The sequence below is a fragment of the Nelumbo nucifera genome, chromosome 7 (assembly GCF_055504915.1).
Source record: "Nelumbo nucifera cultivar China Antique chromosome 7, China Antique-T2T, whole genome shotgun sequence".
In the NCBI taxonomy this organism is placed as follows: domain Eukaryota; kingdom Viridiplantae; phylum Streptophyta; class Magnoliopsida; order Proteales; family Nelumbonaceae; genus Nelumbo; species Nelumbo nucifera.
In genome coordinates this window covers 36,512,953-36,540,931 of record NC_142655.1, presented here as the reverse complement: position 1 = coordinate 36,540,931, position 27,979 = coordinate 36,512,953, and the positions used below count along the sequence as shown (strand labels likewise).

General features: G+C 38.1%; 1 protein-coding gene across 4 annotated transcripts; it reads left to right on the top strand.

Moving 5' to 3' along the window:
* The first annotated feature begins 7 nt into the window (after nt 1-7).
* Nucleotides 8-27,979, top strand: LIS (WD-40 repeat family protein / small nuclear ribonucleoprotein Prp4p-like protein). 4 transcript variants are annotated; one of them, XM_088891588.1, is made up of 7 exons: nt 8-464; nt 1,340-2,266; nt 7,317-7,349; nt 10,069-10,522; nt 10,659-10,856; nt 10,980-11,061; nt 27,675-27,979. In XM_088891588.1, exons 2-7 carry the CDS (start codon nt 1,347-1,349, stop codon nt 27,767-27,769), a joined length of 1,782 nt encoding a protein of 593 aa, XP_088747714.1. In that variant the 5' UTR covers nt 8-464; nt 1,340-1,346; the 3' UTR covers nt 27,770-27,979. The 4 variants fall into 4 exon arrangements, with proteins under 4 accessions (XP_088747714.1, XP_088747715.1, XP_010258680.1 ...); XM_088891589.1 differs by having other exon boundaries at nt 1,046-2,266; XM_010260378.2 differs by lacking the exon at nt 7,317-7,349 and having other exon boundaries at nt 9-464.

The window sequence follows — 27,979 nt, the reverse complement described above, 5'->3', positions numbered from 1 at the left end:
TGCCACTGTCAAAGCTCTTCCGGTTGCATTATCATAGATTTTGTATCCCTAAAACTTGAAGCACCAAAAGTGCAAAACCCTCGTTTTTCACTTTTTTTCTTTCTCCCATCGTTCTTAAGCTTGAAACAGCCACCGCATCGCCGCTGTTCTCTTTCTCTTTCTTCCACGGTCTCCTTTTGGTCTCCTGTGTCTCACCTGCGAGCTGCGGCTCATCTCTCCTTCTCTCCCTCCTCTTTCTCCTCCTCCTCCTCCTCCTCCTCCTCCTCCTCCTCCTCCTCCTCTTCTTCTTTTTCCATTCCGTCATTGTGTCTCCACCGCCAAATCTCCTGTTTAACCACCCAAGCTTGCAATGTCCACTTCAAGTGAAGGTCAGCGGCTACCTTGGGGCTTCTGTGTCTCACTCGTTGCAGTGTAAAGAGGCCACTCTTCCCTTCGCGAAGGCTACATTGGGCATCTCACTAAAGGTTAGTAGCGGCAACACCATCTTTTCACCCATTATTCTCCGTTTTTTGTTTTCTTTTTAATCTCTGATTCTGAGAAATGTGAAATTGTTTAACAGCAAATTGTGGAATTAAAAGTTTAAAATTCTTTGTATTCATTTTCAGATTTAGAATTGGATAAGATAAATGTAAAATTGTTTGTAGAATGCCATTTAAAAATTATTCGTATGCAGCTTTTAAAATTTAAAATTGTTTGCATGCAAATGCAACTTTAAAAATTGATTGTATACATGTTCTAATTCTAAAATTATTGAATAAAGTTTAAAATCGTTTGTAGAATGCCATTATAGATTTGTAATTATTTGAATGCCTATGTGATTGCTAAAATTTTTTCGTAATTTTAGTCAGATATTGAAAGAAAATATAATTAGTTAATTTTGTTTAACCAAAAATTGAAGATTTGAAGTGTTGTTTGTATTTTGGATCAGTTTTCTTTTATTTCAGTAATTTTTTGAATTTTTCTTATCATATCTATTTTATTTATTATGTCATCATGGTTCGACCCCAGTTGAACCTCTGACCTGTGAACCTCTCCCTTCTTTCAGTTCTCTCAACATTGGAGATTGGACGATTGAGAATTGCCCCAACTCTATTGATCAAAAAAAAAAAAAAGAATTGCCCCAACTCAAACAATCTTACTTTTGGAGCCTCTAAAAACATAAAAACATTTTTGCCTCTTTTTAGACTTCAGACCTAAATAATAGCTTTTTGACCTTTTGAACATTAGATTTCAGAGTTATCAAAGGCCACCTTAGATAAACAGAGAAAGAAGAGAAAATGTGACATCACTAGCATTCTTTTTTCTGAACTCAATTTCTTGTCTGACTTTCCTTGATTAGGGGTATTATGGAAGAAGAAGAAACTACTCCAGAATCTTCTGCAATGGTGGTTGATAGTCAGACATCGGCTCCGGCCATGACTGTTCCTCCTCTTGAATCTACTGGGCCTGTTGCCCCTCCTGTTGTTGTCGATCCAACGCCAACTACCATTCCCCCACCTCGCATACAACCACCTATCCCACCTCCGGTTGTGCCACCCATTGCTCCAATACCAGCAATTCCTACTCCACTCCTCCGTCCATTGGCACCACTTCCTCCTCGTCCTCCTGTTATCCGCTCGCCAGGACTGCAAAATGGTGAAGCAAATGACACTGATTCTGATTCTGATCATGAGGCTGCTGCTTCTTCCGTGGATTATGAGATATCAGAAGAGAGCAAACAAGTACGGGAAAGGCAGGAGAAAGCAATGCAGGAGCTCATGATGAAGCGACGTGCTTATGCTCTTGCTGTGCCCACCAATGACTCAGCTGTTCGTGCCCGTCTACGCCGGCTTGGTGAGCCTATCACACTTTTTGGAGAAAGGGAGATGGAAAGGAGGGACAGGTTACGGATGATTATGGTGAAACTGGATGCTGAAGGGCAGTTGGAGAAACTCTTGAAAGCTCATGAGGATGAGGAGGCTGCAGCTGCTGCAACTGTAGTTGAGGGGGATGGGGAAGGACCACAGACGTATCCATTTTACACTGAAGGGTCAAAAGAACTTTTGGAGGCTCGGGTTGATATTGCTAAGTATTCTATTGTGAAGGCAGCTATGCGGCTTGAACGTGCAAGGAGGAGAAGGGATGATCCTGATGAAGATCTAGATGCAGAGATGGATTCAGCTTTAAAGCAGGCTAGTGGTTTTGTGCTCGACTGTAGTGAGGTTGGGGATGATCGGCCACTCTCAGGTTGTTCATTTTCACAAGATGGGAAGCTTCTTGCCACCAGGTATTTTTGGTTCTTTTTCTTCTTTCTGTTTGACCTTGCTTTTTAAACGTATTATGGGATAAAATTCTCATAATAAATTCGCAAATAAAGAAAGGGTTTGCTTTGCATTTTATGAATTAAGTGTTTGAATCTTTGCCACATGAAAATTTCTTGCTTGCCTCTAGGAACTATTATGTTAAAAATATTAGTAGGGTATACATCCTTATGGAAATTCTTTGGTGGTCTGAGCTGAGTATTGTTATAGATGCCTCTAATGCTTGAGAAAATTGAAGAAATAATGCAACCTATAGCATTTTCATTTTTTCCTACACATTGAGCATGCCTTGAATGTATTTTGCTTGTGTATCAATACAAAAATGAAGAAAAGAGAAAAAAGAAAAAAGAGAAGGAAAAAAAGGAATATCATGGTTGTATAACTACAATTATCAAAGTTCTGGTGGATTGATGAGTATTAGATCGTGGTGGGAATGTGTACAATGTTATATTGATAAAGATCCCTGTGATATTATTTTTTTTATGGTACCCCTGATATTAATTGTGAATGAACATGTGAATGAAATGATGAAATTTGAGAATGGAGGTGTTTGTGCAAGTTTTACTTCTATAGTGCCTACAACATCTGGACTAAATGTGTTTTGGTGTATACCTTGGAAAGATAGAGCTTCATGGAAACATGAAGCGGATATATGGTTCTTTCTTATTGTTGCATTTCTCCATCTTTCTCAATGGTATGCCAATGTGATCTCTATGTTTGATTCTTTTCGCCATTGTAAGGATGTTTTTCTGCTAAACTTTTATTGAAAACCGAATCACTCGATCTGGTTAAAGTGGGAGGATATGACTTCAATATGTGGCATTTATAATTTGCTGATGGCACCATTATTTTTGTAATGTTTTGAGATGATCTAAATTTATAATCCTCCATAAATGGAAGACTTGATGGGAAATTTTGGAAAGAACATAAAATTTCCCTTTCTTGGGAATGCCTTTAGGGGGATGAGAATTTTAGTGGAACTAAAAAATTGTCAATATAGACCAATAATTTGATGATTTGTATGCTTGTGCATTCCTAACTGACAGGACACACAATAATGCAGGTTATTGATGGTAAGGTGGTTAAGTATGTATTTTTCGGTTTTCACAAAATTGCTAAGGACCTGATAGCGATGATCAACTTACCCAACAAACAAAGGAATTAATCCAAAATCCATATAAAGGAGATATACCTTTTTGAAGTCCCTAATTACCTTTCTATTCAATTGTGATGTGTTTTCTGGAATTCTGACCAGAACTGAATTCTCTATCCTTTGGGCTGGTGACCTCTAACTTCTGGATTCAGCTATAGCAAACTCTTTTGTGGTTCTCGTGAAGGAACACACTCTGTTAGCTAATAGTGTGCTGAAGATGAGAGCCTTCGATATTTGTATTCTGGTTTAACTTGACTCAGTTGTAGAGAATGAAGACAGCAACTTTCCAACGTTGTTTGCAGCTTTGTTTCTAGCCAAGAATTGGTTGTTTCATCTGCCGCTACACTAGGTTCTTTACTTTGAATTAGCTTCTGGTTCGTTGAATAGAAAGACGGGAGAGAGACACTGCTGGCAGAGGCATTTTTAGCTTGGTTGCAGCAGCAGAGAAAATAAAGAAAACAAATGGAAGAAGAAGGAAGGAGAGAGGGGAAAAGAAAGAAAGAAAACAACCAAGGGGACAGGATCGGTGCTGAATATCTGTAACAGCAGGAAAGGGAAAAGAGAGAAAGAGCCACAGAGGAAAGGAAGAAGAAAAAGAAGAAAAAAAGAAAAGGGAGGAAAAAAGAAAGAGAAGAAATAAGGAAGAGATGGGAGACGGATGGAAAACAGCAAGAGAGGAAAAGTGATTGGAGTGACACGGCTATTGTTAAGTTTCTGTCTCTGAAAATAGAATTGGAGAAGAAGGGAAAAAAAGATAGAAAAAAGGAGAAAAGAAGAAAAGAAACTGAGAGTGAGGTGGTGACTGTTGTAAGGTTCAGACAGATTGGAGAGAAGAGAGAAAGAAGAAGAAAGAGGAGAGAAAGAAGACAGAAAAGGAGAGATACAACTGACCTTTGCTCAGTCGGTGGAAAGAGACAATGATTGAAAATTGAGCTGCAGCTTCTTTGGTTCATTGGTGGAGCTGGGAAAATACCAAACTGATGCAGCACCACCACCTGTTACAAGAAAGGAGGAGGACAAGGGGAAGAAGAGAAGGAAGAGAGAAGACAAGTTGGAGAAGAGAACTTGAAAATTTTCTATTTCTCAAAACATAACATAATACAGCCCTAACATAATATGAATTTATAAGAAGCCTAGAGATTAAAAATTACAATTAGATCCCTACCGAATACGAAAATTACACTTAAATCCCTAGTAAATATGAAAATTACAAATAACCCCCTATTAAGAAGAAGAAGAGAAGACAACGATTGAAAACTGCGCTGCAGCTGCTTTGGTTCATTGGTGGAGCTGGGGCATGTAGCACCGCCACTTGTTACAAGAAAGGAGGAAGACAAGAGGAAGAAGAGAAGGAAGAGAGAAGACGAGTCGAAGAAGAGAACTTGGAAGTTTTCTATTTCTCAAAATATAACATAATACAAGTATACAACCCTAACATAATGTGAATTTATATGAAACCTAGAAACTAAAAATTACAATTAAATCCCTACCAAATATGAAACTACACTTAAATCCCTAGTAAATATGAAAATTACAAATAACCCCTACTATGAAGAAATTTTACAATTAAACCCAAATTTTGCATTAATCAAGGCAAACTCTAATCTAATGCCATCTATGCCTAAAATAAGTATGAATTCTATGTGGCGCTTCGGTCTCAAAGTGATCTCCATCACCTAGCCCCTTGGCCACATTTTATTAGCTAATGATTGGCCAAACTTGTCAACATCATGGATGGACAACAAAGTATGGGTCAAACTTGAACTTTAACACCAAGGTGTACAAGACGTTGCCATGGCCATGGCAGTGGCAGTGGCAAACTAACTGATGATGAAAACCACAAGTCACTTAGCTCACGTGCCTCGAACTTGAGTGGGGGAGAGAAACAATGACGCTCCCCTAAGGAGAACTCCACTTGAACAAGCTAACAGAACACTATGCAAGAGGAAAGCTACAAGGATATCAGGGCCCTCAGCACAAGTACAAGTAGAAACCCACTAGTCCTCCACGTTTTTGCTTCATTTGTGGGGATAGACATTGTGTTCGTGATTGCCCTATGAAGTAGAAAATAAATGCCCTTGTTGCCAAACTTAGTGATGATGAACGATGTGTTGAGGAGAAGCTAGTGTACTATGTAGGCGCCAAGGATGGATGCCGTATAACTTTCAATGCTATGATGAAGAAAGAGGCCACTCCTAAACGACCCAACAAAGCCCATAAGGGGTTGAAGTATCAAGTATGTAGACATCACCCTCAACGAGAAGCCAACTCGGACCCTAGTTGATGTAGGGGGGCCTCACACAACTTCCTTTTGGTTTACAAGGCAAGGCGACTTAACCATCACTAAGGAGAAAAGGTGGCTCAAGCCTCTTAACTTTGGTGCCAAGGCTATTGAAGGCATAGCCCGTGGGGTTGATCCTTGGGAAGGAAAGATTAACCTATTTGTTGTACCCCTAGATGATTTTGAAGTTGTCTTGGGGATGGATTTTTTGATACAAGTGAAAGTATCCCACATGCCTCAGATAGACTCTATGCATTTTGGATGAGTGCTCCCCTTGCATGGTACCAATTATGACCTCCACTATGGTCACAACCACAAGTCCAAAGCCGACTCAAGATGCTGACAAAAAGTGGATACCGACATGACAATTTCAGCACATGGAAGCCATGCACCAAGATGTAATTATGAAGTCATTGCCATTACCATCATACTAGCAGTGGAAGCCTTGCTCACCATCAACTAATGAGTTCAAGAGAAGACTGCCATCAACAACATTGATTGAACCTATTACCATGCCAATTGAGAAGAAGGAGAGCCACCCACACTAGTTAGGGATCACATCCCTACATGGTCTTGACCCAACACTTGTAGTATCCTTGTGAAGAGTCACTCTTGGGGACCATTAACAAGAACCAAAGCCTTCACAATCCAAGTTTACCTTTTGTTTCTAAAACCACCCTAGTTGGCACCATGAATCAACCAAGGTCATGCAAACTTTAACCCTAAAAGGACCCATCTTGTGGAGAACCTTCGAAAGTACCACCCAAGCATGTGAGCAAGCCTTGGGAAAGCAAATGTTTGTGGAACAGTTGAAGAATCTTTCTTCCTTGTCAACTACCAACAAAACCAAAGGACCATACTGAAGTAGATCTCCAAGGACATAGATTGAATTGAGTGGGAGAGATTGTTACAATTGACATCATCGACTGTGCAATTAGCATGCCATCCGAGTGTCAGCTTGTGTGTCTTGGGTGGAGCATTGTATACATTTTGTATATGGGGGAGTGCCAGGCATTAATTTAATTATTAGTATGATTTTTCAACATTTTGATGTATCCTCATGTTAGATCCTCAGAAAGCTTAACATCCTCTTTATAGGGAGGTGAGTAGTTAGAAGGGAACTAAGGTGTAAAGGTTAAGCATAGGCCCCCTTGACACATCAATTGTGTGCCTGTACTTAGCTTATCAATGCAATATAAAGTGCCTTTTAGTAGTTTGTGTACCTTTTTGTTGCCTTTCATGTATTGTTTCTTTGTTTCTTAGGCTTATTTGTGCCACTTGAGTGCCGCACGGGCCTGATGACTTGCCCTGTGAAAAAGGGGAAAATAGGAACCTGTTGTATTGTGCTTGGTTGTAATTTGTTTCTTTAGTTTTTTTGTAATTTAAATACCATATTTGGAGAGGTCACAACTCGCACCTCTTGAAGGGTTGCTTCTAGTGGTTCAAATCTTTTGATAATAATAATTTAATAATTTATCAAAAAATAAAATCCTATCCCATCCATTATGTTCTATCAAGATCCATGTTTTATCTCCTCCAATAAACTCTTCCCTGAACTTGCACACATGTTGCTTTATTGTAGGTGGCTTATGGCATGGTGGACTACAACTTCAAAGTATAACCATTTGAACTCCCATTCTATGGATTTCATCCTATTTACAATCTTCTATAGTATTAACATCTCAGTTAGGGGTAGGTTGGGCACTCTCACTACCTATTTTGAGAGGTCAAGGATTTAAAAATAGCGAATGAAAATGACAATGTATGTTAAAGAAGTCCCACTTTCTAAATTTTCACTGGTGCTGTTCATGTGACTTCTGAGAAGCATACATTATGAGTACAAGTGGTCTCTCTGCCAAATGCAGTGTCCAAAAAGTACAGGTAGGTTATATTAAAACATAGCATAAACTGTGAATTACATGTTAATGCACCTATAGTCATTATGTCGTTATAGGAGTTGGACTTAATGCTATTTTAACTTTTAAGTGGATAGTTGATGTCCATTTTATGGTTCATCTTTGCAATATGAGATTTAGAATCCTTTCTATCTTGGTTGACTTGTACAAAGTTCCTCGTAAACTTTTTTTTTTCATAGCTCAAAATTGGTATTTGCCAATTGTTCGCATTGAATGTTTAATGAATGAATACTCAGACACTCCATTAATGCCTGAATAATATATCATTTGATGAGTGGTATGGGGTGGGGATGCACCTCTTGCCACTGATTTACCTGGTTTTCATGTGTTGCTAGTTTTTTTAGGGCAAAAGACTTAAAGATACCCTGAGTTTTCATAAATTGACTTAAGTGTACCTTGAGTTTTGCAAAATGACTTAAATATACTTTGTGACGCTTTTACCCTTTATTTTGCTTCAAGTTTTCAAAATGTACTCTGACTTTTTCAAACTCATGTGGTTACATAGGACTGCTCTGTGTGTGTGTGTGGCCTGTTCATGAAGTACAACACTGGTGATGGTTTTCAAACTCATGGTGAATGCTCCAAATGATTTCACTTCCTTGAAAATTGGTTGTTTTAATAAATTTATTTGGGAAACTTATATTTCTTTGCCGGATAACATGGACCCATTTAATGCCATTACATAAGGTCTCTGGTGTCTATTCAATAGACACTTAGAAAATTAAGGATGGGCTCTCTAATGTCTGCTACAATTGACCAACTAACAGTGGTGGCATTCTTCCACCTAACACGTCCAAAGCATGGAAAATGCTACTCTTGGCACAAACATATGAGCACTTGGCATCTAAGTTTTGTTTCAACTCTTCATAAAGATGGGATCTTCAAACATATGAGCACTTGGCATCTAAGTTCCAAAGCATGGAAAATGCTACTCTTGGCACAAACATATGAGCACTTGGCATCTAAGTTTTGTTTCAACTCTTCATAAAGATGGGATCTTCAAATATTTCTTGAATTCTCCAAACCAAATGGCGTTAGCTTTGCAGAACTTTTCAGCTTTTTATCCTAGACCCAGTAACCAAATAATCAACTGGATTATCTAGTTTAAACAGATTCAAAGTAACAATGGCAAATTGGGTTGTTGTATCACCTTGTAGGAACACGCCGTCTAATCATTTGAGATATTAAAAAGAGTATGCTGATCTGCCTTTGCTTTCTGAATTATTGAAAGAAACTATTTATCCCTGTGGCTCATTTCCACCAAGTTCATGCATAAATCCCTCCAATTATAGGTCTCTGCTTTAGTTTTTTTTTTTTTTTCATTACGTTTTTATGGGAAAGTTTCATGATGATCATCAAAGTTGGAGATACGACTTTAGGATTGCGATACAAGGTATGAGATTCAATGATGTTGTACTTCAGTGTCTCCATAGGTGATAGAGGAAGGCTTTGCAGAGCAAGTTGGAATGATGAAGCTTGGCATGTTGGGAAGGTAAAGCTGTATTAGAATTCTGGGTTTTTTTGAAATGTATTGAAGCAATAAGGAATGAGCATTAAGAGAGAGAGAGAGAGAGAGAGAGAGAGAGAGAGAGAGGTTAATGGTGGTTTTGGGGCTAACACTGTAATTACATGAGAGAGAAGCTACCACCGATGTATTTCTTCTTCTTCTTCTTACCCAGAAGGGTAAAATAGGAATTCATGTGATGTTTTATTGATGAAGGGTATATTTAAGTCCAGTGGGGTCAACTCATAAGGTATATTTAAGTCTATTTGAATAACTCAAGGTACATTTTAGTCAATTTATGAAAATTCAGGGTATGTTTAAGTCCTTTACCCTTTTTTCATTAAATAATTAATGGTTCGTGGGGGAAGGCATTGATTTAATAATGTCATTTGTTTTCTAAAATTTATTTCTGCAGAACTCTTAGCTTCCAAGTTAAGTCCTTTCAATCATCTTACTTTTCTTTCTCTCTTTCTTTCTTTCTTTCTTTCTTTCTTTCTCTGCCTATATTTTTCTTCTCTGGTTGCTTGGGGGATTTTGAGCTTGCTTTCCTCTGCCTTGCTTGACTGCATTTAATATGTTTTACATTTTTTGCTATGTTTTGTGTGAGTTTATGTAGTATTTGTTTTTGCTTTATGCCCTTTGCTCGCAGTCATAATGTATGTGACATACATGGTTGTTCCCTTGTTTACTATTATCATTACCTAGTCAATTAAATGCAGCTTGAGTAAATCTATTGACTACTAATGCATTGCTTTCTTGTATGCTATGTAACACCTGAAAGGATCACACAAGTATTGCATCAATATTTTCTCATGTTATCATGATTTACCTATGTAAGGATGCTTTTTAGTTGGCTTTTCAAGTAACCTGTTAGATCACACCATGATTTTACTTTCCAATGTTGGTTTGTGAAGTGCTTGGAGTGGAGCTGCTAAATTATGGAGCATGCCCCAAGTAAACAAGGTCAGCACCTTGAAGGGTCACACAGAGCGTGCAACTGATGTTGCATTTTCTCCTGTGCACAACAACATCGCAACTGCCTCTGCAGATGGAACTGCAAAGTTATGGAGCACAGATGGGTCTCTTCTGAAGACGTTTGAGGGCCATCTGGCTCGTCTTGCTCGTGTTGCATTTCATCCATCTGGGAAGTACTTGGGAACAACTAGCTTTGACAAGACTTGGAGATTGTGGGATATTGATACCGGTGTGGAATTGCTTCTTCAAGAAGGTCATAGTAGGAGTGTTTATGCAGTATGTTTCCACCATGATGGTTCTTTGGCTGCATCATGTGGCTTAGATGCACTTGCTCGTGTGTGGGATCTTCGTACTGGAAGAAGCATTCTTGCCTTGGAAGGTCATGTTAAGCCAGTAAGATTTTAACTGATATGGTCTTTTTTTCTAGGTTTAGGGTGTGGCTGCATTATTTTCTTTTGTGCTCATCTTTGCTGCATCATCTCTTTGCTTTTTTTTTTTTTTCAACAGAGCTTTATGACCTTTTTTCTAGGTTTATGGTATCAGCTTTTCTCCGAATGGCTATCACTTGGCTACTGGTGGTGAAGATAATACTTGTCGAATCTGGGATTTGAGAAAGAAGAAATCCTTGTATATAATACCAGCTCACGCAAACCTTATTTCACAAGTAAAATTTGAGCCACAGGAGGGTTATTTTCTTGCTACTGCTTCATATGATATGACAGCTAAGGTACTTTTTTATTTTATTTCTGGTTACCATATTTTTCTCCTATTGAAGAATTCAAAACTTTTTTCATTTCATTAGTCATTTCTATATAATTTCATCTCACCATGGCCAGTTCTGTCTGATCAGGTGTGGTCAGGCCGAGATTTCAAGCCTATCAAGACATTATCTGGGCATGAAGCAAAAGTTGCATCTTTAGACATAGTAGGGGGTAAGTTTTTCTTACTTGAAATAGTCCAAGATAATTCTGAGGAACCTGATTTCTTCTCTCTCTCTCTTGCACACTAAATGTCTGTGGTTTCTTGGCTGTATGTGTTTTGTTTTTATGCTGTTGCCATGATGAATAATCTTTCAACCTAATGTTTTCTATTATGTGCCAGTCAAATATGGTTAACTTTTTTCTATCAAATTCTTATAGTATCTGTTTGCCAAACTTCCATGTAAGCTTCTGATTATACACCCAAATTAATTCCATGTTAGTCTCAGTCTTCTACTTTTTGCATAGAGTCATAGAGAATCCAAAATGCCACTTCTAGAATTTGTAGTTTTCAGGAAACTTACTGTATTTTCTTGACTTGAATTTTTATTTTAGGGTCATTTACTAAGATACCCCCTATACTTCCCAACTGCATTACTTATTACTCATTTCATCAAATAGATTTGTAAAATGACAATTTTGACCTTATTTCTTTTACTAATTTATCAAGCTTAAATGACAAAATTCTAAAACCTCTTTCCGAACGCTACCACTTTTGGGTGCAAGTCCAAAAGTGCCACAACCCAGTGCAAAGACGATGTAAAAGCATCCTGTGCAGTGAAGAGATAATAAAAAAGGTGCCAACCAATCTGACATCACTGGAATGGTAGTGGTAGTGTTGGTTCTTTGGTTTCTAATGTGGCATTGATCTTCTTCACCATCTCTTGCATCCAAAAGTTGATCAAACAGGATATTCTCCTCTAGATTTTGCACCTCCCAACACACTAATGAAAATCACTGTATCTGCCTCTCTCTCTCTCTCTCTCTCTCTCTCAGTCAGTGTTTTAAAAGCACAATGGCCAATTTGCGCCTGAGTCACAAGGCTCAAGGCAAGGTGCGTGCCTTTTTGCAAGGTGGTCAATTTTCCTGAAAGCAAATTTATATTTCCAAGGAGCTGAACTAGTTTGTTTTGCCCAAGAAATAACCAATAAGGAATCTCCTTCTACTTCAAGCTCTCTAACACCCATATGTGTTGCCAGTTTTAGTCCTTGTAAGAGAGCCATTGTCTCAGCCTTAACCGAGTCACCAAATCCAATTGGCCCAGAGAATAAAGCCCCAACTGCACCTAGATGGTTCCTGAAAACTCCCCCTATACCCGCCCTCCCGGATTACCAAGGGAGCTCCCATCAAAGTTTAATTTCAATTTGTTTGGCCTTGGAGGTTTCCATTCCATTATCACTACTTCTTTGTGTATCTGTTTGTACCACTTCAGACCATTTCCATAATAAGTCATTTGTGGAAACATCTCTAAACAGCTCCAAAGTTTTAGCCCAATGTGCAGATCTGATCCTTATGGATTCAATCACTTTCTCCATTGACCTACTCTTTTCTTGGAAGATTCTTTGGTTTCTCTCCTCCCAAATGGTCCATACCAAGGCTGCTCTTGTGATTTTCCATAGAGGTCTTCCCCTTTTCTTCTGTTGCCTTGAGAAACTGGAGTTAAATAGGCTAGCCACATCCTTAGGGGTTCATTGGTAATGTTAGCAAGCTATATACAATACTTCCATATATTGTTACTTTTCTCTTTATTGCACTTGAATTGTACTATTGGTATTGAAGCTGTTGAAACTGGACCAGATTGGCTAGTCAAACTGTTTGTACCATGGTCTGGGCCCCTGGCCTGTTTAGTCATACCCCCAAAACTGGAATGTGTTAAAAACTAGCCAAAACTGTTGACTCAGACAGTCCAACTGAAAAATCAGTGAACTGGCCCCGGTTTCAGAAAACCAACCAGTTTTCTTCCATTCTTTCACTTCTGGAGGCCAAAACTGGGTGATCATTTCTTTTTGGGTAAATTGCTGAAACCTCCCCTGAAGTTTCTGACTGTTGCTGAAACCTCCCTTGTTACAAACCTTCAATCACATCCCTCTTCCACATTGTTACAATTCCCCCGGAAGCACCCCACGAGGGAGTAGCCACCCAGCTAATCCCCCTAGCTTTCCATACACTCCTTGCCCATTTGTTATTAAACTCCATTCTCTTAGACTCTTGCAACAACACAATGTCTGGGTCATACCGTCTTATTACCTCTTTTATTGTCGCTCTCTTCCTTGCACTCCCAATTCCCCTCACATTCCAACTAAGAATCTTCATTCCGCTTCTTTTTTAAACCCCTTGCCACCTACCCACTACTTTCCCCCTTTCCTTCTATCTCCTTTTACCCTGAGCTTCTTGTCTCCTTCTACATCTCTCTTCAATCTCTCTACTTCACTCAATCTCCTCTTCTTTGTTCTGATCTCCTTCTTCCTGTTCTGTAAGCTTTCTTTCAACACGTTCAAATCTTCCAACCTACAACCCAACTTCCCTACAAATTCTGCTATCATGTTTTCTCACACCGAGTCCTCCACCCCTACCCTTCCTACAGAATCCCCTCCATCTCTGTCCACCTACCCTTTCTTCCTCTCCTCTGGTCCTACCTCTGTTCTTTCCTCTCCATCCATCCTCCCTCTCCTGTTACCTCCCTCCTTCCCTATTCTCTCCCCGTAATCCTCTCCATCTCTACCCTCATTCCTTTCCCTCCTCTCCAATAACCCCTCTCCTCTTCCTTCCTCCCCTTCCCTCCTCTAGATTAACTTTCCTTCCACTTCTTTAAACACTCTTTCAATGATTTCCCACACTTTTTCACTCCTATACCTTCCTTCCCACACCTTTCCACTTTCCTTCCTTCCCCTCTCCCCCTCCTCGGAGAGCCCGCCTACTAGCTCGGCTGCATATTCATGGGCTACAAGACATGGAACAGAAACGGAATTTGGAACCAAAGACAGGAGACACATTAGTAGCACAAACTGAAATCACTTGGTTACCTGGGATTGATGGACAAGCTAGAAAAGGACTGCTCCCGGCCTCCCTCTCTTGTTCCAGAGGTTGGTAACCATCTATCTCCCTGAGTTGGTTGGGAAGTACTTCTATCCTTTGGTGTCATCCTGGTGATCTTTCCACTCTACCCCTGGTTCACCCCTAGATGGTGTGTTCCTGCTCTGCTTCCGGTTCTCCCGGTTTGCCCCTTCTGATAATCCTTGCACACTCTATAGTCTTGGGAAAGAGTTAAACCGATTGCAATCTTCACCTTGAAATAAGCTTGCAATATTCCACCCATCCATGTCACCTCCAACACAACTACCTTCGTCGATTACATTGCCCACGCTAGTACCATCAACAGAAAAGTCCTCCGATTCTTCATCTCCTTCACTGCACTGCAGCCAACCTTCATCCTTCTCTTCCCTCTCTTCAGTTCTTTCCCTAGCGTATCTTGGATTCGCCCTCTTTGAGGAGCGTCGCAGGGGGCTAAGCTCCTCCAGACTTCGTCGGGAAACCCACTGCAAATCCCGCTTGTTCTCCATTTTCCGCCGCTGTGCGCATTCCCCCTCCTTTCTCGCCACTTGGGACGATGATAGACCATTAACATCGTCTATCAGCGACCCAAGAAGAGTCCCCATACCCCTACCCACGTGACATTTTAAGTTATCATGTGGGTCCTTCAAGTGGAGCCTCCTTTCGGTGTTACACTCACCCGCCCCCGCCCGCGTGACCTTTTTAGTTGTCACGTGGGTCCTTCCAATGCTGTCCCGACTCAACATTCACCCCGCCTGACCCACCCGCCACCTTCAACGGCTCGGACCAAACCTTTCGGCTCCCCAACCCATCCTGCCTCTTCGCCACATCAGCATAAGAAGAAGAGCCTGCCATTAATTTGTTTAATTCAAACCCATTTGAATTAGTTTCCTTAATTAGGTTGTTTGTCGTTTGGTTTTCCCCAACCGACTCTGTAACCCCAAAAATATCTTTCATCTGCTCCACCTTTTCATCTCCCAACCTCTACCCTTCACGTGTCCACCACCCAGCCAGCTCATCATCTTCTACCTTAGGAGCACCTTTTCACAACGACCGTTCAACTTCAGAAGCCACCCACACCTTGTACCAGGTTTCATCCGAGCAGATTTCAAAGAACCTCGGCAGGTTCTCATGCCTTACACCAGCTACTTGTAACTCCACGACACCCAGATTTCGTTTATCAGCTTTCACCAAGATGCCTCCCAGACTTTGCACAATGTGCTCAAGAACAGAGTCTTGCCAGAGGTGAAATGGAAGGCCTACAAGCTTCAGCCGGACACACCCATCTTGGACTTTGACTTCATTGTAGATTGGGCTCCAGTTCTGAACCTGTATCAGACCTCCATCCACCACAACTGCTTTAAAACTTAGTTCCTGGTCGCCTACATCAAGCATGGCTTTCGTCTCTGCAAAAGGGAACAGCATAGCTTCACTCCCAATACCTATCTCCCCTGCAACTGTACTCAGAACCCTCCTCCAATCTGTCACTCCTTTATCAGCCACTAGCACCCTTCTTTTCTTCCACTCGTCCTTCCCTGCTCCTACCAATAATCTACGATGAATAGAAGCGCAAGCAAACACCATTTCAGTCGGAAGGCCTTGCACTTCTACACTGCCAGAGGAACTAATCGAAACTGCCCCCTCCAGAACCTTTTGACCCCGGTCTTTGGATTTTTGACCAGTTCTCTTCACCCCATCCACTCTCTTAACTTCCAAGGCTACAAGGAAAGACTGTAGCACCTTCACAAAATCCATCCACCCTTTCCGTAATCTCCCTTCCGACACACATAGCATTTGCTTTCCATTTGTTCCAAAAAACTCCACCACAGAGATAAACCATCCCTTTCTGTTTCTTTTCAATTCTGTTACATATTTCTTACCTAGAACTGACATTGAGTTTTTCCAGCCATTCACCTTACCAGAGTTGATAGCCCCATCTATGAAACCTTTCGTCCAGACAATGACCTCCTTTGACACCAACACAGTCGCCCTGTTATTCTCCCTGATTTTCATTGCATCCTCACCTTTGATCCTTTCCTCTTCGAACTTGAAAGTCTTGGCTTCGATCGACACCTCAGACCTCTACCTTCCTACTACTCTGAACCTTCTCTCGTCCTCCATCTACTTACCTCCACCTTCCTCCACCACTATTTTCAGTGTTATAAGCAGATCCTAAAATTCTGTCTTCTCAATCATTCAATTGTAGGTTTTTGCCCATAGATCTGTAGACTGGAAGAAATCCCTCTTCCTCGTTGAAACCTATTTGAACCTTGGCATAATTTTTAGTCCCCGCTAGTACTTTCTTGAAAGAGTACGTTGCCACTTGTTTGGATGAGAAGGCTTGTGGTTTGGGGCCTTTGTTTTATTTGGGTTGACCTCAGGTGAACCTCTCTCCCTTTTTGGGTTGATGCACAGTCTGGTTCTCTAACAATAAAATGTATAGATGAATTTATAAAGTTTATATGTTTGAATATTGATAAAAAGTTTATATCCTTGTTTTTTTTGATCAGTGAATTGTAGGATTTATTAAATCATAGCCAAAGATAGTACAATTTAGGGAGAGGCACGAGATGCTACCTCCCCTCTAAGGAGGGGAGATGGAGGAAACCATCAACCCTTTAACCCTTTAGTTAATGAACATAACAAAGGATACAAAAAATTACAGAGAAGCCCAATACAAGGTAAAAAGTTTATATCCTTAAAAATTATTTAATTTAAAAAGGTTCAAAATTATTTTTGTTAATTAAAGCTTGTGGATAGGGTTGGATCTAGATATTTGGCTTGACTCGATAGAAAAAACATGAAGCCCGAGTTTGGACTTGAGCTCAATTTGAGCTAGAAAGATGAACTCGAGTTCGGCTCGACTCCAAAGCTCATGTTTAAGCTTGGCTCTGCTCAAACTCAATAGTGAGCCAAGCTTCAAATAAAAATAAAAATTATACATGTAAAGAATTAATAATTATACATATAAAAGGTTATATATTATAAATTGTAATATAAAAATTATTTCTTATTATACATATAAAAATTAAAAAATATTATATATAATACAAGTTTGATTAAGCTTGCGAGCTTCATGGATGAGTTTTATTGGCCTCAAGCTTGGCTTGAATGTGAATTTGATTTAGGAAACCTATTGCCAATTAAAAAGAAGATAACTGGCCTTTCTCTGAAATATTCTTGTATGTGATATGATACTTGTTGTAAAATGTAAACGTGTTCAGGGGCATATTTGTCATTTTATATGTTATCTCCCTAATATAATAAAATAGAATGGGGCACCATAAGCCTCATGATAATAATTCTTTCTCATTCTCATTGGCATCTCTTCTATTCTCTTCTTTCTATTCTTTTCTCATTCTCATTGACTTCTCTTAAATAATCAAAGAGATTATTGAGGAAGCAAGAACGTCACTTTATAAGAACTTCTGAAAAATAGATTGTGCTAGTTGGGTGATTTCCTTTTTTTTTTTTTGATCAGCAACAAGAAGAGATATTCATTCATTAATCAGAAGAAAAGAAGATACAACAAGGAGTTGTTATTACAATCAACAATCAAATAGCTTTTGCTATCCCACCCAACCCTTGCATTGCACAACATAGCCTAAAAAAATTGTTGTCTATCAATTCCTTGCTTTGGCAAACCATCTGCTAGACACCTGACCTAGTAAGTATCAAACAATTTACACCTAAAAAGGGTAGCAAACCAATTCGAAATACAAGCCAAAGGACAAGATATAAGTAGGTGGTAAGCACATAGTTGTCAAGGTGACTAGGCGACCATAGGGTGCCAGGTGACTAGGCGGTGGGATCTATAAATATAAAATTTATAGATTTCTACACTTACTAAAGGACCTAAACTATTTTATAAGTTATATTTGCTTACCAGCTACACATTGCACTAAGCATAATCAATAAAATCTTTCATATAAGTGTAATTTTCATGTGAAAACATAAAAAATGAACATTTGAATTAAAAGAAATAAGCAATCAGACAAGTGGCTGATAAAAAAAACAAAGCAACCAAGCAAGTGAAGTGAGAGTAACAAGTCTAACATGGCAACACTAAAAAAACTAATAATTTATTAATTTAGTTTCATAAAACTATTCCTTTTGAGTGATTGAATGTTGACCTTGAATATCTTTTTTTCTGCAACTTTGCCTTCAACAAGAAAACAAATTAAAAGAATTAATCAATCAATAAGAAATCAACTTTTCCATTAACAAATGGAAGAAGCACTACAACAAAAATAAAAAATTTCATAAGAATTCAATATCAATCCTTTAAGGATTAAAATACATACCTTGGTTGATGCTTGGTAGTTTATGTACGAACTAGGAAGTAGCCAATTAAGAAATAATAAGATGAAATTTGAAAGTAATGAAACCATTAAAAAATAAAAAAGCATATATAATGAAGAAGTATATATCAGCATTCATCTCCACAAGTCCACAAAAACATAAATCTGAAGTTTAAAGCTTTAAATGTACCATAGACAATCTTTAAAGAAAACTCTTTATTCCCTAATTAATTGGAGTGTCTAAGAAGTAAGAACCACCAACACCTCCATTGAATGTACCAACATCATTACCGCTGCATCTTCATCCTCGTCATCATCACTGTCATTGTCATCATCATGATCATCTTCAACATCAATATCTTCTTCATCATCTTCATTATCTTCCATATCTTTGTCCCACGTCGAGTCTTCTTCTTCTTCTTGAACTACATTTTTGCCTTTATCTTGTCTTCCAGAATCATCTTTCCCACGACCACCACCTGTACCTGTACTTGCACCCCCACTTGCATTTCCACGTCTATGTCCTCTTCTCCTTGACCTATTTGACCCTTCAAGGATTTCATATGCCCCTAATGCTTTATCAACTTGAGTCCATGTAAGATCACACCCTTCATAGACGGAGTCATTTGAGGGGTCTTTCCCAATCAATCATTCATTAGTTTTCATCTACACCATCAAAACAAATAGGGTCAAACTGCTTTGGATTTGCATGCCTTGTTGTAAATCTTTCTTGGAGGCGTTGATTGTATTGAACACATACAAAATCATTGAGCCTCTTTTGATCAACCCTATTCCTCTTTTTTGTATGAATGTACATTCACAACAAAATAAGAAAAAATATAAAAATAAGTATTTTTAACTTTCATAAATAATTTTATCACAAAACCAACCATTAATTAGAACTTACATGCTCAAAAGTACTCTAGTTGCGCTCACAAGCAGAAGAAGTGCATGTAAGACCTAATATGCGTAATGCAATACGCCTAAGGTCTAGGGTGCAATGTCCATAATTATGCCACCGATCAATTACAAAATAGAATAAAATGAATTAAGACAATATAAATTTAAAATAGCAAGAGTAAAGTATAAATATAAGTTTCAAGAAAAGAAAGCTTATATTACTTGGTTGTTTCATTTCACGTTGCCTAATTGCCAATTCTTTAGAGAAAGCATCACGGGAATGCTTATACTCTTCCAATTGATAAGAGATCTTGTCTTGAATTTTAATATCACTGACCATTCTCTCAATGCAATCTAGAAAGCCCATTTCAAACTTTCTAACCGATGCTTCATCTTGTGCTTTAGCCTTATAATAAAGGGATGGATTGAGAAAAAAACCAATAAGGTGTAATGGATGTTGCACCATATTAGTCGAATGCCTATCAAAAATGTTTAAAATGGGCTTATACTCCCTCTCCTTCCCACTAAAAATTTCATTTATTTTCTCTCTTGCTCGCTCCATTGCATAGTAAAAAGAACCCATTGCGGGGTTTCTCATCACCATCAACTAATCGTAAATCCTCCACAATGGGTTGGGTAGCCAAAAGAGCAACTCTTAATTTTTTCCAAAACCCAATAGAAAGCATAGTGCTTGATGCTCTTAGTCTATCTGATTTTTTAGCCCATTTATTCTTGTTCCACACATCACCAACAAATAAAGCACGCAAGGGCTCTTTGAAAGTATACAAACTTTGTAAAGTTAGAAAAGATGTGGCAAACCTTGTAATTGCTCATCGCACAAGATCTCTTTCATTTGTTTTTTCCCTCATGCGTGCAAGAAGAAAGAGGATGTCTATAAATAAAAGCAGTTACTTGTCTTGCCCTGGCAATACAACTTTTTGTAGACCTCAATTCTCCAATGTCTTCCAACATAAGGTCTAAACAATGAGCAGCACAAGGAGTCCAAAATAAATTCTTCCTCTTCAATCTTAAAAGATCACCGACAGCAACATAAGCAGAGTGGTTATTAGTAACCACTTGCACCACATGTTCCTCCCCCATTTCCTCAACAACTTTATCAATCAACTCAAACAGAAAAGTTGTATTATGGACTTCATTTGATGTATCAACGAATTTTATAAAAAATAGTCCCTTTAGGAGAATTCACCAAAAAATTGATTAATGATCTTTGCCTTTTATCAGTCCATCCATCAGACATGATGGTACAACCATAAGTCTTCCAAGAAGCCTCATACTCTTTGTACATTTGCTTTGTTTTCTCAACCTCCCCTTTCAAGAGTGGTTCTCGTAACTCATGGTAACTTGGAGGCTTGTATTTGGACCCGAACTGTGCATTTGCTTCAACCATAACTTCAGAACTCTTCAATTTCACCGTATTGAAAGGAACCCCGGCTTGATAGAACCACTTTGCTACATATTCATTTACTTCTTTCCTTTCTTCCTTCTTCAGACGACTTTCAATGCTTGTTTGAACCAATTGTCCTTTATGCCTCGCTTCAACAACTTCTTCTGAACTTGGTCTCACAAAACTGTCCATTAGGTCCTCTAACATTTTCCTTCTTTTTTGGTGGAAAGGGGGAATTTGAAGTTGGAGTGTTCCTACCACTTGAAATGGAGACACCTACTTCTATGGGTTGATTACTTTGATTGTTGGAACCCCTTTTAGATACAATCTACTCCCATGCCCCACGATTATCTTCAATGGTAAAATCATCCAATGATTTCTTCCTCTTATTCTTCTGCATGTATTCTTGCATCTCCTTGGCAATACTTGCAGTAGTTTTGGGACATTTAGTAACATCCCCATACCCCCAATCAAATGTTGTTGTATCCTTTTTATTCCTCCTTTAACAACTTTACCACATAATGAGCATGAAATTGCATTTTTGTCTTCCAAGTCATGCCAAAATGTATGTTAGCTGCAGGGTCCTTTGATTGAGCCTTATGCCTAACACTGCCACTTCCCTCTTCAGTTGTCATTCTCTATTTTTTTTGTAAAAAAACCCAATCAGCAAATAAAACAAATTAGAAAACAAACAAAAATGTTAAACTAGAAAATAATTAATCTATTTTATTCCTAAATTAAATAATGAGAAATATGAACAAGAGAAAAAAACCAAGACCAAGGGAAAATCAGCAATGACAATAATTAATAAATTAATAAAAACAAATAATAATTTTTTTGATAAGCACACAAAAACAAGTAAATAAATGTTAAATCAGAAATCAGTTAATCTAATCAATAATTCAGTTAGAAATAGATAAATAAAAATTTCAAGCAAGCACATTTCAGCTATATGATATAATCAAATTTCATTCGGTAGTTCAGTTATTTATATATTTCCCAAGTAGGCAGGCAGTAATGCAAATCAGCAAATGCAATATACAAATAGAAATTGAATGAAAAAATTTCAGCCATATAATCAAATCTTAGATTTTCAATTCAGCCATACAATCAAGTTTCAGACTTTTAGTTCAGCCATATATTAATGATGTAAAAAAATTATTTGAAAAAAAAACTGATAAAAAATACAAGAGTACAAAACACCCTAATTTTATTCAATGAGAAGAAGAGAAGAGTGGGGTTTGGCTGTTAAAAAAATGTGGGGTGTAGCCCCTGTTTTTATTTGAAAAGTGAAAACTGAGAACAATGAGTAGAGGAAGGGAGGTCCGCCCCTGTTTTTTAGAAAAAAAAAGCAAAAAATAGGACTTGACAAACTGAAAACAGTCATGGGGCGGAAGAAGTGAGAACATGAGTGGAGCAAGGGAGGAGTATGGGGGCGGAGCCCCTGTTTTTTTGAAAAAAAAAGACTGAGAAGTGAGAACTCGGACTGAAGAAGAAGAAGAAGAAGAAGAAGAAGAAGAAGAAAACCCTTGTTGAAGACAAAACAAAAATCTTATTAGTTTTTATTCTATTGTCTTAATAATTAAATGATAGCATGTAACCAGTTTTTTTTAAAAGAATAGAACAGCCAATAAAATATCAAAATAATAAATTAAAAAAAATAGTTTCTTAAATGTAGTAGGTGCCCGCCTAAGTCTCTGGGCGAGCACCTAGTATACAAAACCAATGGCATTTGGGCGAGGTGACCATGGGAAACCGCTTAGTCGCCTAGGCACCTGTCTAGGCGTCGCCTTGACAACTTACAAATGATACATCAGATAGGGGAAAGACTCCAGCCAGGTCTCTCTCTCTCTCTCTCTCTTGCAATAAATCACAAGTATTGATGCTTCCATGGAGAGTTCCCACAAAAGGCACTAACCTTAGGTGGAATAGGGACACACCAGACTTACTGGTTGAAAATTGAAGATTTTATGGAGGATTGGTTGGAGAGGTAATTTGAGGAAGAGGTGTGAGTGGTTGTTAAAGGAATGAAGTGTGGGAAGGCTCTGGGTCCGGATGGATTTAATATTGCCTTCTATAAAGCGTGCTGGAACATACTCAAAGATGATCTGATGGGGATGTTTAAAGAGTTGTGGAATGATAACTACTTCTGGAGAGTGCAAATGCTACATTCATCTCCTTAATTCCCAAGAAAGATGACACTATGAGAATGAAAGACTTTTGCTCGACTAGTCTGATTTTGAGCCCATATAAAATTATTGTAGAGGTTTTGTCTAGAAGATTGAAGGGACCTACGCAGAATATTGTTGGTTCATCTTAAATGGCATTCATGGAAGGTAGACAAATTCTTGATGGGGTGTTGATAGCAAGTGAATGTATGGATTCAATAATTAAAAGCGGTCTACTGGGTTGGTGTGTAGGAATGATATGGAGAAGGCTTATGATCATGTAGAGTGGGGCTTTCTAGAGGAGGTATTGGGAAGAACGGGTTTTGGTGAGAAGTGGAGAAGCGATGTTTGCTTGTTTCTTGACAGACTCATTTTTAGTTCTGGTGAAAACCATCTAGAGGATTAAGACAAGGGGATGTCATTTTTCCGTTGCTATTTGTATCGGTGACTGAAGTACTTAATAAATTTTTTGGTAGAGAAGATTTGATAGGTTCTCATTTACAGCAATTTCAAACCTTAATTGGAGAAGAACAAGCAATTTCAAATCACTTTAAGTCACCAACATGAAAGTCCTCAAATAGTTATGAGTAATTTCAATTAAGGCTCCCCTGCTTCTCAAAACGTTCAACACGCAGCTGCCCTTGTACACCTCCAGAGAAATCTCCCCCTCTTCTTTGGCCATCTAACAAATTTAAGCAAACAGATTTTGTATATTCAGTGGGGGATTCCATCAATGCCCAAACAAAGAGAGAAACCATTTCCAAATTGAGGATTGAGGAAGAGAAGGGCAGGAGATTAATAAGTGATGGTAGGACTCACCCTCAGATTTACAAAGAGAACACCAGTGGGGGGATAGTGACCAATTGGGTCTCTTTTTCTGGTGTAAGTCACAAGTGTTAATTTTTTTTGAGAAACACTTCCCAGCAGAAACATCCTATCCTAGGTGGAATAGGTTTACTCCACACCTCTTTAATAATAAAAGATAATCCAAGGCTATTACCCAGCTGTGTTAAGAATTTAAAGAAAGATGCACAAGTGAAAGAACCTGAGGAAGAAAGAGTCCAGATCCAACTAACCCTTTTTAATGGATTTAAGACCACCCTCTTAAGAATTTGAGCAGAGGCAAAACATTACTTATTTCTGACTCACGAAAACCTCATGTAAATCACAGGTTCCACTTAAATCTATACCTTGAGTTGGAATGAGCCAAGAAATAAGAAATAGGTTCACCACTACAGTTTGACAGAGGAAAAAGAGATGGGCATTGTTCCTTTAGGGGTGAATTGGTGTAAGGTATGGGGTTGTGGGTTTCAGGTGGGATTCAATGAAGGTTTGGTCAGCATATGGAGTTAGTGTTTGGAAAGGAATTATGAACTTTTCCTCTCTTGATCACGTTTCTTTTAAAGTGGGGGATGGTCCTAGAATAAAATTTTTGGATGACCATTGGTTGGGGATTGGAAGACTTCGTGATGCTTGTCCAAGACTGTATATTCAAATAAGAAGAACGTTTCGGTAGCTCAATACTTTCAATTGAATCAAGGAAGAGTGCTTTGGTGCCCAACTTTTAAAAGACCTTTGTTGGATTGGGAAGTGGATGAATGTTTAAGACTTTTGTCCAGGCTTCAAATGGTGGAACTAGAGACTGATAGAGCTGATTCAAGATGGTGGAAAGAATGCAGAAATGGTTTGTTCATAATTAAGTCTAATTGCAAAGCTTTAGTCAGAAATCAAAGTTGAAAATTCTAATTTAAAAGGAGTTTGGGGGAATCTGGTTCCTCCAAATGTTGAAGCTTTTGATTGCTTGACAGCTTTGGAAATCATTTTGATTCATGATCAATTAAAAAAAGAGGATTCCTTATGTCTAATAGATGCTATTTATGTGGTGAAGCTGAGGAAGATGTGCTTCATCTTCTAGTCCTATGCAGCTTTGCTTCTTTTGTTTGAGGCTTCTTCTCCAACATTTTCGGTCTTGTTAGGGGAATTCTCAAAATCCCGAAGGATATCTTTGCTTGATGGCCAGTTCTCTCAGGTACCTTGTGCTGTTTGCTGGAAAGTTTGTACAGGAAACAGAGGATTCTTTGAAGGCAAGGGAAAATCTGAGGAACTTTGCTCTCTCATTGAAAGAAGAATATTGGATTGGATCTTAATTCTGTTGGAGTTTTCAGTAATTTCTAGTCATTTTGAGGCTGGTTTTTGGTCTTGTTTGGAATTGGGTGAACCATCTTGATGTATTTCTTTTTCTTGCTCTTTGTATCTTTCCTTTTTTTATTTGGTGATTTCTTATCACCTATTGTGTTGTATTGGTCTCGTATCTTTAGTATATTCTTTTGATCTATCTTCAAAAAAGGGGTATGGTATCTTTTTCTGGGTTGAATTTTTGGACTGAAAACAGTTCTTCCCACTAGATCACTGTCGTTGGTATCTATTTTTCTGTTCTGCGAGCTAGTGGGAGTGTTACTGCATGCATGTGTATGTGGTTGCTTTGTGGTTACTTTAGTGGTAATGGAGCAATCTGCAATATATAGATGTCTGTAACCATACAGAAGATTCAACAGCCTCTAGTATTAATTCTATCTCTCCTATGTTTTGCTCAAGTGTCAAGAGTGTTAATTTCCCATTTCTATTACTCCCCTTGATGGTTTGAACTATTTGGAGTGGTCCAAAGAAGTAAAACTATTCATTGGAGGGAGAGGAAAGCTAAGTTATTTAGATGGGTATATTGTTGAGCAAGGAGAAGGGTCCAGTGCATGCAAAATGGGTTCAAGAGAAATATATGATAATATCTTGATTCCTGTCCAAATTTGGCCCTCCTTGAGAAAAAAATCTTTAGGTGGGCATGACACTAAGGATACCTGGGAGCTATGCTTCAGTTTATTAGTTGGTGATTGAATCCACTGCTTGCTAACAGGGTGAAAGGAGTCTTTCTGCTTATTACTCTGATTTGACCTCTGTGGAAGGAATTAGATAATTCTCAGCAAACTGATTGTGAGAGTGACAAAGATGCTAAAACTTACAGGGCTCATCTTTATAAGCAGAGAGTTTTTACTTTCTTCCTTGGACTCCATCCTTCTTATGTGCCTATTTTGTTCGGATTTTGGGGTACAAGGAGCTGCTGATCATAAAGGAGGTGTATTCTCTAATTCAATCAGTAGAAAGTAGGAAGTCAGCCATAAATCCTATGCTGGGGGATCAAACTGCCCTAGTTGCCAAGGGGAATAGCTGAGGAGGTAAGGTGGATGGGAGTAAGAAACCAGAAGGGGTAGACAAAGATAAATTGTGGTGTAGACATTGCCAGAGGGTGAGACATATCAAGGAGGCGTTCTGGGATTTAGTTGGCAGACCATGCATGTTTCAGAAGAAATCAGAATACGAGTATTAATTTAGTCAATGCCATTTCCAAGGAGTGTGAGTCTGTTCCTACTACTCTTGTTACTTCCCATGAACACCCTGCTGGTCCTACAAAAGAATGGACTTTTACTGACGGATTTCTGTTGGTAAAACCCCAAAATCTGTCCGTATGACAGATTTCTTTGTTTCTTATTGGGCTAAATGGGCATCTGCCATTTTATTTCAATCTATTATATACAGCCTGCCTAATGAGAGGCAATCTTGTACTTTCCTGTTTTTTAAACACTTTTGAATTGCAATTAGGTCTGGACAGAAGTTCATACTGCCTCTCATTCTCTAATCTCTCTTTTCTGTTCTCTCATCTTCTCATGCTCAAAAACCCTTCATTAACTAGTTATAAACCAGTTGGCCAACCATTCATTTGAGGATCAAACCACAAACTTTTAAACTTGTTAGTTTGTATCTTGAAATAATATAGAATATGTTTGTATTTTACTATCTTGATGTTTTTGTTTTAAATATTAGTGATAGAACATGATTAGCTGATGTTATATAAAATAAAAAAGGCATAAAACAAAAGAAGACACTGGAGGAATTCTAAGCTTTTTTTTTTTTTTCCAATTAGTGAGGTTCTGGTATGAAGTCGCGATAAACGATGGGCACATTGAATGATCAAGATTGCAATCTTTCTTTGTGAAACAAAGGCTGTTCCCCATCCTAGCCTATATTGCCAACTTTTTTTTTGACGCAACCAAGACTTAAACTAAATGTCAATATCATTCTTTTTATTGTTTATTTTTGTTCAATTATCAAAAAATATCGTTCTTTTTATTGCATGGTTGTAATCTATGTTGATTTATTTATGATATCTTAAAATTCAATATGTATCTTTTTCGTTGACAAGTGGTTAGGCACCAACTAGTTAGGGGTGCTCACGGTTTGGTTAACCGAACCAAACCGGTACTACCGGTTTTTGGAAAACTGGTAACTGAAACCGAACCGATGCCAATCGGTTAACCGGTTGACCAGTTTGGTTAATCGGTTCAGTTAACCGTCGGTTTGGTTCGTTGGTTTTTCGGTTTTTTATTTTTTATAATATATATTATAAAAATATATAAATATATAATAAAATTTTATAAATAAATATACAAAATTATATTTAAATAATAAATAATATATCATATATTATAAATATATATTTATATATAATGTATATTTATTAATTTATAATATATAAAATATATATAATATACATAAATATATAGAAGTATATGTGTGACGGTTGGTTCGGTTAACTGGCGGTTTTCTATATTGGTTAACCAAAACTGAACTGGTACCTTTGGTTTTTTTTTTTAATACACTGAACCGAAACCAAACCAACCAGTTCGGTTAACTGTTTTTTCGGTTTTTTTGCTCTCCCCTACAACTAGTCATCACATTGACCACAGAAGCCAAAACTACTCATTGCCTCATTGCATTGATAATACTGCTTATGTTGCATCTTGCTCCTGCACCTGTGTTTTACTTTTTATGAATACCCTGAATATGGATAATGTGGCTATAAGTTTAGCCGAGTCTATTTTCCTTTTTTATGTTTTTTTTTTTATGTGGCAGAAGGACAATACATTGCAACTGTTGCACATGATCGCACCATCAAGCTATGGTCAAGCAGTAGAAATGACAAGGATATTAATATGGATATTTATTAATCAACCCCTGCAGTTGTCTTTTGTAATGGAAGAGATGTTTAGTGACGTAATGGAATTAGTAGAGCATCCTCTTTTTTTTTTTTTTTGTATGAAATTCTTTTGAGGGATTCTGAGAACAATGTAGAAGCTGTTAGCATTGTGATGTGGAAAAGTTTGTTATCCAACCCCTAACAAAAATGGAGATAATTAGAAATTACTTTTAAGAGATAA

Excerpts from the sequence above, each read along its gene's own strand:
- LIS (XM_088891588.1), top strand. The coding sequence starts at position 1,347 with ATGGAAGAAGAAGAAACTACTCCAGAATCTTCTGCAATGGTGGTTGAT. Across the intron at positions 10,523-10,658 it reads TGGAAGGTCATGTTAAGCCA|GTTTATGGTATCAGCTTTTC; the intron begins GTAAGATTTTAA and ends CCTTTTTTCTAG. Across the intron at positions 11,062-27,674 it reads ATCTTTAGACATAGTAGGGG|AAGGACAATACATTGCAACT; the intron begins GTAAGTTTTTCT and ends TTTATGTGGCAG.